Source organism: Lithohypha guttulata (assembly GCF_036872675.1).
Source record: "Lithohypha guttulata strain CCFEE 5908 chromosome Unknown scaffold_3, whole genome shotgun sequence".
NCBI lineage: Eukaryota > Fungi > Ascomycota > Eurotiomycetes > Chaetothyriales > Trichomeriaceae > Lithohypha > Lithohypha guttulata.
The window spans coordinates 2,690,669-2,706,107 of NW_027042752.1; the positions used below are offsets into that span (position 1 = coordinate 2,690,669).

General features: G+C 49.6%; 6 protein-coding genes across 6 annotated transcripts; 4 read left to right on the forward strand and 2 right to left on the reverse strand.

Moving 5' to 3' along the window:
* Positions 1–517: 517 nt before the first annotated feature.
* On the forward strand, positions 518–1,114 carry LTR64_004769 (uncharacterized protein; the record flags this gene model as incomplete). Its single annotated transcript, XM_064899113.1, has 1 exon — positions 518–1,114. One exon carries the CDS (start codon positions 518–520, stop codon positions 1,112–1,114), a length of 597 nt encoding a protein of 198 aa, XP_064755070.1.
* Positions 1,115–1,442: 328 nt separating this feature from the next.
* LTR64_004770 (uncharacterized protein) lies at positions 1,443–3,606 on the reverse strand (the record flags this gene model as incomplete). The annotated part of the gene is made up of 2 exons (XM_064899114.1): positions 1,443–3,409; positions 3,459–3,606. The coding sequence occupies 2 exons, from the start codon at positions 3,604–3,606 to the stop codon at positions 1,443–1,445; spliced, it is 2,115 nt and encodes a 704-aa protein (XP_064755071.1).
* A 1,027-nt stretch (positions 3,607–4,633) lies between these two features.
* LTR64_004771 (uncharacterized protein) lies at positions 4,634–6,586 on the forward strand (the record flags this gene model as incomplete). The annotated part of the gene is made up of 1 exon (XM_064899115.1): positions 4,634–6,586. One exon carries the CDS (start codon positions 4,634–4,636, stop codon positions 6,584–6,586), a length of 1,953 nt encoding a protein of 650 aa, XP_064755072.1.
* A 465-nt stretch (positions 6,587–7,051) lies between these two features.
* LTR64_004772 (uncharacterized protein) lies at positions 7,052–7,402 on the reverse strand (the record flags this gene model as incomplete). Its single annotated transcript, XM_064899116.1, has 1 exon — positions 7,052–7,402. One exon carries the CDS (start codon positions 7,400–7,402, stop codon positions 7,052–7,054), a length of 351 nt encoding a protein of 116 aa, XP_064755073.1.
* A 732-nt stretch (positions 7,403–8,134) lies between these two features.
* LTR64_004773 (uncharacterized protein) lies at positions 8,135–8,543 on the forward strand (the record flags this gene model as incomplete). The annotated part of the gene is made up of 2 exons (XM_064899117.1): positions 8,135–8,460; positions 8,510–8,543. The coding sequence occupies 2 exons, from the start codon at positions 8,135–8,137 to the stop codon at positions 8,541–8,543; spliced, it is 360 nt and encodes a 119-aa protein (XP_064755074.1).
* Positions 8,544–9,001: 458 nt separating this feature from the next.
* RPL4B (60S ribosomal protein L4B) lies at positions 9,002–10,279 on the forward strand (the record flags this gene model as incomplete). Its single annotated transcript, XM_064899118.1, has 4 exons — positions 9,002–9,111; positions 9,166–9,260; positions 9,320–9,470; positions 9,523–10,279. The coding sequence occupies 4 exons, from the start codon at positions 9,002–9,004 to the stop codon at positions 10,277–10,279; spliced, it is 1,113 nt and encodes a 370-aa protein (XP_064755075.1).
* Positions 10,280–15,439: the final 5,160 nt, after the last annotated feature.

The following is a 15,439-nucleotide window of genomic DNA, read 5'->3' on the forward strand; positions in this document are numbered from 1 at the left end:
ATCGACGACTTGGCTGCTAGATGCAAGTAAGGATCGACCATCGAAAGCCACAAGAGCTAGATCTCCGCCAAATTCAGGCTTGACGTCTGCCTCCAGACTTTGACCCAGAAGCTCGATCATTCCAGCACAGTTCGGACTAGATGACATATCAGCCATTTCAATTCGACTCCAGCCACGAGGCGCTTTACTAGGCCATGACTCTAACTGCCTCGTGAGTCTGGAGTCAATGTTTCCGTCAACCCTCAGCTTCATTTCCACACAATGGAGCCGGACACAACACTGACAGGAGAAGTGCTCAGGCCCTTACACCAGATCTACTACAGGGAGAATGTATAAGATGAGTTCGCTGCTGTGCTGTGAGTTATGTTCCCTCTCTCAAGCCAATAGCTCACAGGTACTCACCACAGTCGCTCTTTCAGCACCAAACTTGCTCTTCAGCTCTCACCACAGTCATTCTTTTTGAATAACCATCTTAATTCAAGTTAAATCAACTTAATCAACCAACCAATCAACCAAAATGAAGTTCTCCCTCGCAGCAGTTCTTGCCATCACCGGCCTCGCCGCCGCTGCTCCTCAATGGGGCTCCCAGGTCAGCCGCCCTGCTACCTCGTCTGCCTCGTCTGCCTCTCAAGTCAGCCGCCCTTCAGCAACCTCATCCTTCACTCCTCCAGCTCCATCTTGCTTGACCAGCTCTGATGCCACCACCCTTGTCAACGGCTTCCAATCCCTGATCAGCAACTACACCCTCGCTACTGCTGAGAAGCTCCTCTCCAACGACTTCACCGATACCTCGGACAGCATCAACATCCTCGCCGGTTACCCATTGGGCTCAACAACCTTCCCCAGCAAGGCCGCCTTCGAGGCCGGTCAGGGTTCCCAGCCAGCTCTCCCAATGACCATCCTCAGCATCGACAGCGTTGACTGCACTAAGGTTGGTTTCCGATGGACCATCACCATTGACCCAACCAAGCCAGTCGTCAAGGGTATCAACAGCATTGCCTCGAGCTACAACACCACCACCCGGGCTTGGCAAATCAAGACCGTCTACTCCGAGTTCAACTCTTGCCACTGGATGAACCTCATCGGTGGTACTTGCAAGGGCCCAGGTCAATAGATGGTTAGCAGATAGTGACTCGAGCAGAACTCTCGGGTTAGGACAATACCAGCTCTTTGCATGGGTCTTTTGCAAAGCAGTGCTGAACGGTTGGACGAAATGGTAACATCTTAGATAATTCTTCGTATCTATTTACAATAGTACGGAACTCGACACTGCTCAGGCATTTTCTGTTCCGATTTTCTCATCACGCATCTCATGACCGTCCGCTTGCTTAATCTGAAAAACCACTAATGGCAACATAGGAATAGAAAACAAGATGCCTGGAGATTCGCTTACCACTAATCTGATCAAAAATCATCACTCATCGCAACCAATCAACCAACATCTAACACATAACAGGACTAACAGTCCAGGTCCCCTCCTTCATCAATTCCTGCACCCTCTCACTAACCTGCCCACTCTCATCCTCATCCAACATATCCTGAATAACCTTCTTATCCTTAATCTGCCAGAAATCATGACAACACTTGACAAAATTCTCACTAATAGCCCTGATATCATTCTCATTCACAGCCGCAAAGCACAATCTGTAATACTGCCAGCCCTTTGCATCTTGAATCTCTTGTGTGGGCGCGAACATGGTGCCGGGTGCTACGAGGACTTTGTAGGGGTCACGAGTTTGGAAGATCCAGAGGGCGTGGGAGAATTGGTCGTGCGGGAAGGAGGAGAAGAGGGGGTGGGTTTCGAGGCGGAGGTGGAGCCAGAGGAACATGCCTGCCATTGGGGGGACGAAGTCGTAGATTTGGGTCTTGGTGAGGACTTCGAAGGCGTCATTGTCGTCGGGGGTGGATTTGGAGTCTTGGATGGTAGTGCTTGGGATTGTGGGGTTGGCCAGCTCAGCAGCATTGGTTCTTGCGTATGAGCAGGCAATGACTCGGTTGAGACGCTGTCGTCTAGCAGCTTGGACACCTTGAACAAGGCGTCGAGTTCTAGCCTGCACTTCTTGCTCTTGGAGGTCGGCTTGGGAAGGACCGGATGTGGCAACATATTTGCCCTCCTCGAGGACTTCGCACATTATCCGCATGCGTCGCTCGTAGTTGCCTCGAAGGCCCTCGAGCCATCTGATCCATCCGTCCATCTTCCATCCTGCGGCAGGCTTTTCGCTTCCTTTTCCCGAGCTTGCGAAATCGTACTTGTCGGGTCCGATCAGCATTTCTGCGACAAGACTTTGGACAAAGCCACTTGGTTGCTGTGTGCTTGTCTCAGTGATTCGTAGGATCTTCTCGATGATGGCAGGTTGTGCAGTCAACCAGCCGAGTCTGCAGCCTGGTGCAATCGTCTTGCTAAAGGTATCCATCCTGATAACGCGTCCATCAACGTCGATGCTGAGGTATGATGGTACCAGTGAGTCCAAGAACTCAGACCCAGAAGATTTTCCTTTTCTCATACGGGTCGTCGTGCATGGGTAGCCATTGCTGTTCTTCACTGTTCCTCGCACAGGCACTCTTAGGCTGGTCTGGTAGTTCAAGTTGTTCTCGGCGAAGTGGTTCATACTGACTATTTGGCCATTTCGATGCTTCTGAGAGAACTCATTCGCAGCATGCGGAAACTGAATGTAAAAGTATGGATCGTCCTCAGCAATAAGCACGTCAAATTTCTGGCAGATCTCGTAGATTTCCTTTCTGCGCTTGACGCTCAACAGGCCACTCGTTGGGTTTTGGCCCATTGTCACAGTATATATGATGTGTGGTCTCTTGCCTCCATCTTTTTCAACATCCCAATTTGACAGTACGTTGTATAAACACTTTGGATGACCATAGGCGAGCATACCCTCTGCGTCGATAGCCACTGGCGTGACACTCATGCCACGAGGTCTCGCAGTCTGGAGCGCGTTCATGTATGCAAACTCTTCGCAAAGCAGACCCTCACGTTCGGAGAGTGGCTTGCCACTATCGGGTGTCCATATGTTTGTGAAGCACTCCAGTATTTTCGCAAAACCATCAGTACTGCCGCAGGTAAGGATTACCTCTCCGCCATCCTTGTATGGGATATTAGGGTGAAGTCGAGTCAGGGCGAACTCGCGGATGAAGGCATATAGAGGAGGATAGCCCTGAGCTGTACCATATTGCAAAGCTGTGTTCAGATCGATGCGCTCCAATCTATTCGGTTGACTTGAGGCATGAGGAACGGTGACGCGGGTCTGAGTAGGATCGTTCAAGTAGGCATTGTGCTTGTGCTTCTTTGAGGCGGATGGAGGGTCGACTGGGGTGTTCGACGTTGGCTTGAACCTGTGTGGAAGAGCCGACTTCGCTTCGAGGTCATCGAATGGGAAGTACTCTGGAGCAGGTAGGCCTGTCTAGATTAGTAAAGATACACAAATAGTAAGAGTTCTTAGACGGACCTCCAGCTAAATTTGCAATGCCTGGTATCGTGAAATACTTGTAGAAGGCTTTGATTTTGCTAGCCACTCTCCGCTTGGTGACAGCAGAGAAGTGGTGGCTAAGGTCGACTGGTGGCGCAAGCTCGAAGTTGTCCATGTTTTCAACCATTGCTGATACAGTGAACAACGAATTCTGCAATAAGACCGGCAGCTGAGTGAAGGGCTATACAGGTTGACAAGCAGAATGAAGCCTTCACGCCCTTCACGTTGCGTGGCCGAGATACCGGATACGCGATTGTACCGAAGTCATGACCTTATCGGTCTACTTTTTTGCCTCTTCCGCCGTGCCGTTCAACCATTCAGAAGCAGCATTCTCACCTCGTTGCGCTAAACTGGTCTCCAGGTCTGTTTCTCTGTGCAAGGACAGAGCTGCCAGTATTTTCGGCCGAGCAGCTGGCTGACCAATCCATCCGCTGCTTGAGATCGCCTGAAAGCGGCGCCTGAACCGTGGGTTCGAAAGTGTATGGCATTGTGAAATAGCTGAATATTAAGCAGGTTTCGATAGCCTGAGGCGGATTCTTTGTGTGTTCGTGGTGGAAACACGAATAGCTGCAGATATAGGGACTGTTCGTATATTTACAATCTTCTACGGCTGTCTGCTAATATGGCGTGATGGAAATGTGCTCTTCGTGCTTTTGGACCTCTACAGGCACAGTATCTGATGGGGTCTCCACTTATTCATGTCTTGACCATAGCCAAGATTGTTGCAATCATGCGTGTTTGCAGCATCAGGAAGGCTGATAGACGAGTAACAGTTGTATTTCGCGAACATCTTTTTGGCGCTCGCATAGAAATGTTCAATACTGACCACGGAATCTTCGAGGCTATGGCCGCCTAAAAGATGGCTCGAGTGGGGCCAGCTGGCTTGCGGGCAGCTTGAAGATCCAACCGTGAGCCACCCTAATTATCCGCGTCCTGAAGCTCTTTACGCGACAGTCATGGCACACGTCAACGAGTATATGGTTCCATGCAGTCGTGTACTGTAGGCCGGCTTGGCACATATACTGTCGCGATTCGAGCTCTCTTGTAGCGCTTCTGTCATGGATTCCTGAACGATCCGGGCTCGCAGCTCGAATGGCACTTTCTTTGTACTCGTAGCTCGCATTCTCAATATTGTGCCCATCAAGAGTAGCAACATGGCGCCGTATGTACCTCCTCAAGAGCCTTCGTCTTACCGAGATGATCCAGAAAGACAACCGCTGAGCGATGATGACAACGAAGATGCTCAAACCACACGAGATTTGCATTTCCGTTCGTCTTCTGAAACTTCAGAACATGGACTGCCTGTACCTGCTTGGCTGAGACCGAATGCGAAATCGTCTGGGTTGGGCTGGGTGCCACAGCCTCTAAAGAGAGCAGGTAAGGCAGTCGCGACCTGGGTCAAAGGGCCGCAACCTCCGCGCGAGCTCAGAATTGAGCCACTCCTTCCGAGAGTACAAGAAATACCAATAAGACTGCTCGATCGTTATGTGCCGAAGCGAAAACACAGAGCATGCCTCCTCATAGCCTTCTTGTCAGTATGGTTCACGATATGGTCAGTCATGCTCAAACACAAGGCTGGCACGGGTGAAATAAAGGGCTACGGCAAGCCTTCAAACATCTGGTGTGGTGCAACGTGGTGGGAAGGCGGTAACAGATGTGGTCTTAATGGGAACAATTGTCGTCCTTTCTCGAATCAATACCTCGCCTTTCGGTGTCCTGCCAATTGTGGTGAAGCGCTACAGTACAACAGATACGTTGTGGGCAACGAGACCATTCAATTCGAGCAGCAGGTGATCGGTGGGCCGAAGAAGAGTGATCCTGATTCCCCAGCCGTCTATCGTGCCGACAGCTTCATATGCCAGGCAGCTATTCATGCAGGCGCGATATCCAACGACGGCGGCTGTGGTGTCGCATTGCTTGTTGGGTCAGACTCACACTACGAGGCATCTGAACGGCACGGCATCAAGAGTCACGGCTTTCCCTCAGATTTCCCACGGTCCTTCATGTTCCCAGAGCTGAAAGAGAGCCAGAAACAATGTCCTTCCGGCTCACGTTGGGACATCTTCGCCGTCACTGCTGTTGCTCTGGTGATCCTTGGTCTGTTCACAACTTCACCTGCAGTGTTCTTCTGGGGCACGTTCATTGTCCTTATGTTCCATGTTGGGCTTGTCTCCGATCCACCAAACCAACCTGATTTCTATGAGCTGCTCAGCACCCTCATGTCTCGATTGCTGCCGGCCTCGTTCGTCGCTGCGATCATGTACAGATGGTGTGCAAGACCTCTTCTGACCGATCTTACTGCTCAGGTCGAGAAAGTCGTACTCTATCTTGGTTTCTGCTTTTTGGGTGCCCTAAACAACTATACTTTTGCTCCTCTGATACCTATTGGAAGACTTACACCTCACGATCTGGCACAACCTGGAGCCGGCTTCGCTCTTGCTATTATTGTTGCAATCGTCCTCGTCATTATCATTACACAAATTCATTGGATACGTATATCTGGCAACCTTCCACGATACCTGGCTGTATATGGACTGATGGCTTTGACTTTGATTATTCTCGTATCTTTACCTGGCTTGCGACTGCGTATACATCACTACATTCTCGGTATGATATTCATGCCAGGTACTGCCTTTAGGGTACGACCCAGTCTGGCTTATCAGGGTCTGCTACTCGGTTTTTTCATTAACGGTGTGGCTAGATGGGGATTTGCTTCCATAGTGGAGACACCTGCTTCTCTTGGTGAAGGTCCTAATGGTCATGGCGGATCATCCTGGTGGGGAGCAACCTCGCCCAATATCACGGCGAGCATTGGTCGTGATGGTGAAGTGATTACTTTCAATTGGGATCATTTGCCAGCAGATACTGGCATCGATGGTGTTAGCATCTTGATCAATGATGTTGAACGGTGGCGTGGCTATCTAGACAACGAGCTCTTCTATGAGCCGGATCAGGTCACAATGACTCGAAGGTGGCGGACGAAGAATGAGACGGAATTTTATAGATTTGCTTGGATGAACGGAAACAATGCTGGCAGGTATACCAGGCCAGCTATATGGGATGCAAACGGCACATGGCACGATGCACCTAGGGTACGAGGACAATAGTCATTGCTTGAAAACTCATAAATCGTATAGACTACTCACGAACCGGCACTAGCTACAAACAATGGCAGTGAACTTGCCGTTGCTACACTGTACCTACTTTGGTTTAGAAATGGTGACAAGAATGTGTCGCACGAAGAACGACTAGCGATCGCCATGTGTAATAATACTTGCCCCTTACTGTTGAAGACCAAGATAGAGAAGACGTCACGAGTACGACTGGGAAACTGAAGAAGGCGTCAAAATGCATTGACGATTTGCATGGTCTGGCGTAGCAGTTGAATAGTCTACCACCGCTAATGTTGAAGTCTTATCTGCGTTGGTCCAGGTAGAGCTTGAAGCTCCGTCGTTTTCACCTTGATGAAAACCTCACATAAGTTTATGCCGTGTTACCTCCCAGGTCCCAGACCCATGTTATCTGCATTTGAGTCTCATGTAGTCACGCAACCCCTCCTCTCCTCATACGTCCTAGTTGATCTTCTTCAACTCAACCTCGAAGATAAGTGTAGCGTTTTGAGGGATCAAGCCAGGGTAGCCATCTCGTCCATACGCCATGTGACCAGGAATCGTCAAGACTGCTCGCTCGCCCAATGACATCTGTGGCACACCCTGATCCCAGCCCTGGATGACTTGACCAACGCCAATCTTGGTCTTGAAGTCGCCTCGACCGACAGAACTGTCAAACTGCTTTCCTCGGTTCTTGGGAGCATTTTCGTCGTAGAGCCAGCCAGTATACTCCATGGTCACGTTGTCACCCTTCTTTGGGTATGTCGATCCATCGCCGTTCTTGATGGTGTCTTTCTTGAGTTCGGATGCCATGATGGAGATGTGGCGTTTGATTGTACCGCTTTTCCGTTGAAGACGTGGTATACAAGGGCTGTGAGAAGACGATAAATGCTTGTATGTTTTAGTAGAGTGTTGCTTTTCAATGCAGAGCAAAGACAATTGGTAGTGCAAAAGTTGAATTGTTTCGCGTAAATCTTAGGCAGGAACCAATCGCGGGGGTGAAGATGTCGCCATGTACCTGCTGAGCGGGGCTGTTTTGACGCGTCAGTCTTGGCCATGCCCCAATCTATTTATGATTTGTCCTTCACTGTCACTTTCGAAACAAGGCGACAGCATAGCAGATCACTTCTACATGAACCAATAACCATGATCCATGGTCCAACATGTCTTTGAGTCGTCGCCGCAAGGTGACCGGCGATCAAGTTGCAAGGATTCAGCTACGTACTGAGCGTGCCCATCGTGAATAAAAGCTATCAATGTCGCATACTCAGGTGAGTCTTAAAGCAACGTGATTGTCGCATTACTCCCTGCTATATCTCTCGTTTGCAAGCTAGATCGTGGGTTTGTTATTAGTACTCCCACTGCATCACATTCGTTACGAAACACCACAAAGACGGTACATCTCAAGCAACCATGAAAACTTTCGCAGTGACCCTCCTTGCACTCGCGAGTGTCTGCAGCTCCCTCCCGTTAAAAGCCTCAGGCATTTATGAACGACAAACAGACCTGGAGGTAAAAACCGACCAACTGCTTTTCTCTACTAGCATGGAGGACTTCCAAACCGCACGAGCTGCCCAAGACCCACCAGAGCTCGACTGGACCTCAAACGGATGCACAGCTTCCCCAGATGAGCCTCTCGGCTTCAACTTCAGAGACAGCTGTTATCGTCATGATTTTGGATACCGCAATTACAAGACCCAAGGTCGATTTTCCGATGATAACAAAGATCTCATTGATCTCAACTTTAAGAAAGATCTTTACAATGAGTGTGCAACGGAAGGACTGATATCTGAGGGTATTTGCAAGGGTGTTGCGGATGTGTATTTCGAGGCTGTGAGCGCATTTGGTCAGAAGCGTTCCATTGAGGAGCAGTAAGGTAGTGAGCTGTTAATTTTCGTGATCTGGATACTGTTTGTTTAGAACCTGTGAGGTGTGTTTGGAAAGGCATGGTTGATGGAAATGGGTGTGCTATTGGACAATGGTCTCGGATGCACGCAGCTCATAGCCATCATGATACATGGTCGAACTGAAAGCGAGCGTTATCTGTTCACACTCGAAGTTTGCGATAGGTACCCATACCGTCAACTTGGTACCGCATTCTTGATAGCCTATACCGCTAGGACTACGTCGAGGTAGATATTGTCACAATGAGAAGAAGGTCTCGTTCTAAAGAGCTGTACTCTTGCAAGAAGATTGAAAGATCCGTTCACGGCGACCATTATGCGTCTTTGGTCATACCGTACTACATGTGTACCTGTCATACCATAGTATCATCTCATTGGCCAGGATTGTCCCGCTTACTAACAGATTCGTCCTGCGCACGCCAAGCCTGCTTAAGCCGACATTTTTGGTGAACTTTCGATATTCGACGCCGACAATCACAATTCCATTCCACCACACACAACACTCAAGATGTCGAACAGACCTACCGTCGGTATCGTCGGCGCAGATGGCGCAAGCAGCGGGGATACACACACTCTCCCAGCTGTCTTCAGCTCCCCAATCCGACCCGATATTGTCCAGTACGAAATTACGAAACGAAAAGCGCTTGGAACAAATTGCTAAGATGAATACAGTACTGTACACAGTGGTATGGCCAAGAACAAGCGACAGCCATATGCAGTGAGTGAGAAGGCTGGTGAGCAGACTTCAGCAGAGTCATGGGGTACAGGTTAGTAGCAACATCGTAGGATGAAAAAGAGATTGAACTCGATGATTGACAATATCCAGGTCGAGCTGTCGCTCGTATCCCTCGTGTCTCTGGTGGTGGTACACACAGAGCTGGTCAGGCCGCCTTTGGTAATATGTGCCGAGCTGGTCGTATGTTTGCTCCTACAAAGGTCTGGCGAAAGTGGCACCAGAAGGTCAACCAGAACCAGAAGTACGTGCAAGACGCAATTTGCGCAACGAGTAATTTACTGACCATTTGCTAGGCGATTTGCTGTTGCATCTGCCATCGCTGCTTCATCAGTTCCTGCTCTCCTGCTTGCCCGAGGTCACCGAATCGCAACCGTCCCCGAGGTTCCTCTTGTCGTTGCATCATCCGCTGTGAAAGGTCTCGTCAAGACACAAGCAGCAGTAACTCTGCTCAAGAGCGTCGGTGCAGGTCCAGATGTTGTCAAGGCACAGAAGTCACGAAAGCTTCGAGCAGGTAAGGGTAAGCTGAGAGGTCGAAGATACAAGCTGCGACGAGGTCCTCTGGTCGTCTACAGCCCAGAGACTGATGGCAAGGAACTCGTTCGAGCTTTCAGAAACATCCCCGGTGTCGAGACTTCGCCAGTCACTGCTCTCAACCTCCTCCAGCTTGCACCAGGTGGTCACCTTGGCCGCTTCATTATCTGGACGTCAGATGCTTTCAAGGCTCTAGATGACATCTACGGATCTACCACAGAAGCCTCCTCATATAAGAAGGACTTCCTTCTCCCAACCAACGTTGTTAGCAACGCGGACATCACCCGATTGATCAACTCATCCGAAATTCAATCAGTTCTCAAGGAACCAAAGGGCTACGCAACCACCAAGAGAACCGGTGTACAGAAGAAGAACCCACTCAAGAACAGACAAGTATTGCTCAGACTCAACCCATATGCTGCTCAATACAGCAAGGACAAGGTTGGTCAGACAGGTGTAGAGCACAAGAAGCCTGAGCCACTCGGCGAGGACTTCAAGAAGGTGCTACACGAGAACTAAATGTTATGTTGAAGGGAATGGAGTTTTGTATCGTACCAAATCATGATAGCCATGTGTTGCAGCTTGACGGGATTGCCTGGAAAGCTATACTATACGAAGGCCAATACCACTATGTTGGCAGGACTTATGCAGCTGATTGAGCTCGTCTTCACAAGATAGAACCAGAACGACGACTCAGCTTGCAATCCACGATCAAGCTTGTTGATAAAATTTCCTTCTTTCTTCTCTCATGATGTGCCAGGAGGCAATCATTCAAACGAGAGGACACGCAGCATAAATATGTTCGTTGTTCCAGGCCATTTTCTGGCAACGTTTGCGCGTGATACTTGTACTTGTAAAGTTGTGGTGATCATTGCGCCTTCGTCAGGTCGTGAACACGTGAATATGGTCCGACCTCGTATCTGCCATGTTTATTCTTCGTCGACCGATAACCCTACTCTTACCTCTTTCCAGAAACCTTCTGTCAGCGCACTGTATTGATCCATTCAACGTTACACTTTCCTTTCTTAATGTTGTGTCTACCTATCAATTCAGTAAACCCCTCGGTCCGGCGCGCTTCCAGTCCTTACAAGGTTGTTTGACTACTTTGTCGAGCCATGCACATCGCCGATGACATTGATAACCTCGAGACGGGCTGAGAAACCTGCATGCTCATGTCGTCGGTTCGAGGTAAGGGCTCCAACCTGTCATTTTGCTATCCGTTAATACTCCGAGCATGAGAGGCTTCGCTTGGGAGTTTGTGTAGCATGAATCCCTGCTTTACACAGACAGGAAGCCCTTCCGCTCGGCTTGTAGCATATGGCGAATGTCGATCAGAACGCACGCGGCTCTTTCGAGGAATGTCCTCTCCGAACAGTCCTAACTTCGCCTGCTGGTCGCCGAAACGAGTTATCAGAACAGCTGATAATGACAGAAAATCAGGTGATGTGAACACCGTCGACATCGCTTCCGGCAAGTTGCTTCGCTTCACGAGAATATCCCACGTTTCTGAACATCGTTTTGAGTGCTACATGTCCCCGGACGAGAGCTTGTTGTTGCTCTGAGTCAACTGCCGTTCCAACCTTGGAAATGCTGATGCAGAGCGTCTCGCCTCTCCTCCATCACCTCGTTCATCGTACAGGCCATTTCTTGCGAGACGCGCTGGTTCTACAGTTGCTCCATGCTGATAAGACAACGTAGCAAGAGGTTTCAGTCGTGCTGGAAAGAGTGGTGCCACAAGCATCGGAACGCATACATTCTGGACAGGATCCTAGCTTGCCGGTCGAAGGAGTGCCAGTCGCCTGGCATCACTGGCTGTGTTCCCTGACTAGTGGTCCTTCGGGCTCGTTCAGTCCATCACGATGTCGTGGGGTATTGCATGACATATTTACGGCTTCAATAACTGGCAAGACTTTATAACGCTTTGCTGTTCTCAAGATTGTATGAACACCGAGCATAGGTCAGGCCTTCCGTGAGTAAGAGCTAGTGTCAGCAGGGCATGCAAGTCGGGATCTCTTGATCGACTAAGATTCAGAGTTGGCATTTGTACACGATCGGGTCTGGGCGAGGCGGCTGTCCAAGATGGCATTCACGCTCAATGCTCGCACAAATGACTTAGAAGGATACTACCTCAAGAAGGTGATTCAAAATCGGCAGCTGATCATTTTTTTCAGACGAGTTACCTGCATTCGAGTAAGGGGGAAAAACGATCACCTGCACAAACAAATGTGCTTCTTCATTGTCAATCTACACTCGCAGGTCCCACAGTATACCGATTTTCAGGATCCTACTTGGTCCCGGTCTCATCGTCCATGTAGAGAAATCAGGTAGGATATGGTGAGCCATCTGTTGGTCTATCACGAGTCTACTTGGTAGCCAAAACGCAGTGACCTCAATGCATTCCTCATCTGGCAATTCCTCCGTTCCCTGGCTTCGATTGTGCGGCGTGACCAAACCAGCGAAAGCTTGAACCACGACTGCATATCCGGTGGCTTTTGAGTCTTGATGTCCGCCTAGTAGTACTCTAGCGATATAGATACCCCAGCGGCATTGGACGGGTACACCACATTCACGTGTTCCATCTGCCTTGGCTCTGCGGCAGATCTCAGGAGCTTACAGTAGTGTCATCTTGCCAAGAATCGGGCCAGATCCTGTGGCGCACAAGTAGGGGGAGGGTCACACTAACCAGGAAAATAGTCACTGTTCTCTTGGTGTCACAGCTTCGAGAGGCAATCGTGATTGGGATCCCCTCGGTTGAAAGCTCGAACACATGGAGTCCGTAGCCTGCACCCCCAGCTCGTGACGGATGGACCTGTGCAAACAGATCGCCCTCTTAACTTTTCGGATATGAACCACAAGATCTCGGCAGATCGCGTGCAGCATCTCGTGTGTGATTATTGGGTGTGGTGAAAACCAGGTTCAGCATGCTGCATGCTGCATGCTGAATGGCTGATCGACCCTGTGCTCGTATCACCGGATCGGCACGGGTTACGAGTGAGTCATGGTCAGCGCCGGCATTTACTTGGTTGAAAGTTCGCGATTTCAAATCTGGTTATGTTTATACGATCGATCGACATCGAAGTGGGTCAACGGATAAATAATGCGGTGAACGTTTGTGTACTCGAGTAGCAGCGTAATCCACGTATACTAAACTTGTGGCCTCGCATATCATTCGCCCTCTTTGGTTCTTGAGGCATGATCTATGATGATGAGATTGCGCAAATGTGTGCTCGGCTGAACATCATGTGGTGTAGAACATACAAGCGAGATTTGATGCACTTTAGTTGAGGTACGATAGTTCCTTAGTACGTATTATACAGAGCCTAAACTGTGTAGGTACTGGGTTGCTCCTCCCCACATGCGCTGTGCGGGACGCACGTTCACACTCCCGATACTCGTCTGGTTGCTTGCTGCGCGAAAGTCGACCAGACAAACTTCCGGAGCTTAAACTACCTTTCGTCGATCTGCAACTTCTTTTGTAGACGCTGCTCATTTGAGGCTTGCGGCACCTTTCAGCCGGTAACAGTGACCAGCTTGGCTGCTTGTCAGATGATGCAAGGGTGTTAGATGCAGTCCAGCTCGTACGGGGGAACAGAAACTGCTACGATTATGGATGCCTTCGTTGCATCATGAGTTGCCGTGAGGCCCGACATTTACTGATACCCGTGCCCATACTCTTTTTCTCTGCTGTGACCTGCAATACTACGGGTATGCAGTAAAAGATCCTGTCTTCGTAAACTTACCTTTGACTCCGGTCCCCTGGGATGGCTCGACCTTTGTCCACACAGAATTGTAGATATTACACAACCATGTAATCAATAGCATGCGCCACAGAAGGTCGAAGGGTACCGTCATGAATATAGGACGATCAGGGTACAGTACATACTCTATCTTGAATGGGATTGGAGCTAAAGAGCCACCAACGTCTGGCTGGACACGTACTCCTGACTACCAACATCCTGGAATTATGTACCGACCTGGGTATAACGAGCTTATGGCTTATCTAAACCTTCTCATGCATGCCGAAAAAGATACGTACCTTTCGCTGAAACCTCGGACTCCAGTATCTCGTTACTTTGACTTCCGAGAGTTCGAGCTAAACAGCTGCTCGCTCGTTGGTCATTCGTTGCTGCCTTGCGTGTTCGCCGCTTTCGGTGCTTTTACGAATGGCTCGGAAGGTCCGACCCCATAGCGCATACCACACCCGCACTATCAAAAAGTGAAATTCCAATCTTCTTTTCATTCGTTGTTTGAGTAGCACAAACCCCAGAGGTTTTCTTAGCTTATGCATATCAAGATTAGTATCGACTTTCCACCACGTCGCTGGTGAGAACTAACGCTCGTGGGTTTCGCGAACGAACCATAGGTTCGGTCACAGCAAGCTAAGACCGATCCTGGTCGATTGAAGTCGAAGTAAATGCACGTTTTACATGGTCAGCCATCAATGGGCGAAAACTGAAAATGAAGTAAGGTGCACCCTTATCGAGGTATTGGGCGAACGAAACAGAGCCTACTAAGTATGTAGAGCATATGCTCTGCAAGCTACCGGAATTCAAGCCCACAGTATTTGGACGAGCAAATGCTCAGTTCTGCTCCGGGCACTGCTGACCAGGCTCGGGGTTAGAAACAGTGTCAAGTCGGATGAGAAGAAAGTAATGCTTGGGCGATCGTAAGCACTTGATCAATCGTGCACAGAGCCAATAGTACAGCACAGACGAAATACACAGGACAATTTGAGAAGGGTAGGGTTACGACGTATTGACTGTGGTGACAACTTACTCCAACGATGATCAGGAGACAGGTTCAGGAAGCTGTTGCTGGCCATGTCGACACGTGAGGAATGGTTGATGCGAGCTCACTACAAATTGTGTCGCTTCCACGATCGCCAAAGGACAAAGCGTGTACGCTCCCTTGTCTGCGTGGCCTGATGCTTTGTCACGTCCTACCACACGTATGATGACCCTATGTTACACAGCAGCGGCACTGGAACGATCTAAGCATTAACGGCCCTTCAGACACCGTCACCGGCGCTTGAGAAGAGGATGGGGAAACAACCTCAAAATACGAGATCAGCGACCTCGAGCTTGTGTCTTCAATTAATGTAAAAATCGCACAGCAAAAACCATTGCAATATCCGTGATGATCAGGAGCTTTGACCTGAAGATCGCGTAACAGGCTCGAGGTGCAAAGTCCACATACGTATTGTGTGGATGAACACCTCGTGATGCACAACCTCGTATCACCACCAGAGAGCGTTGCGCCACGATATTGGCAGGCGTCTATCCATCCACACCACGAGCAACTGGGGTTGCTAAATACGTCCTCACCATGACAGTGATCGTCGATTTCGCGGTCATCACGCTTCTTGACTGGGAGACAACCAGGACTGTCTCCAGCATCACAGCTGGCCAGACCGCGTGGATGCAGGTCCATAACTGCACGCGGCGCAAACAGTATGTAGACTGATCACTAGCGAGCCTGTCTATCGTGGATATGCATGTGTCTCTTTCCGCAAGCAGTATCGTTCGTGTCACGGTGATGGTAGACAATGAGCGGGCGCAACTGCTGGGTTGTCTGCCGGCAATTCGCAAGCGGTTTATGTTGCATACAGAGTGCGTAACGTGCAGAAGGTAAGCCAAGCAGATTCGTGGGCGAGGATTCTGCGACTTGTCACATCGAATG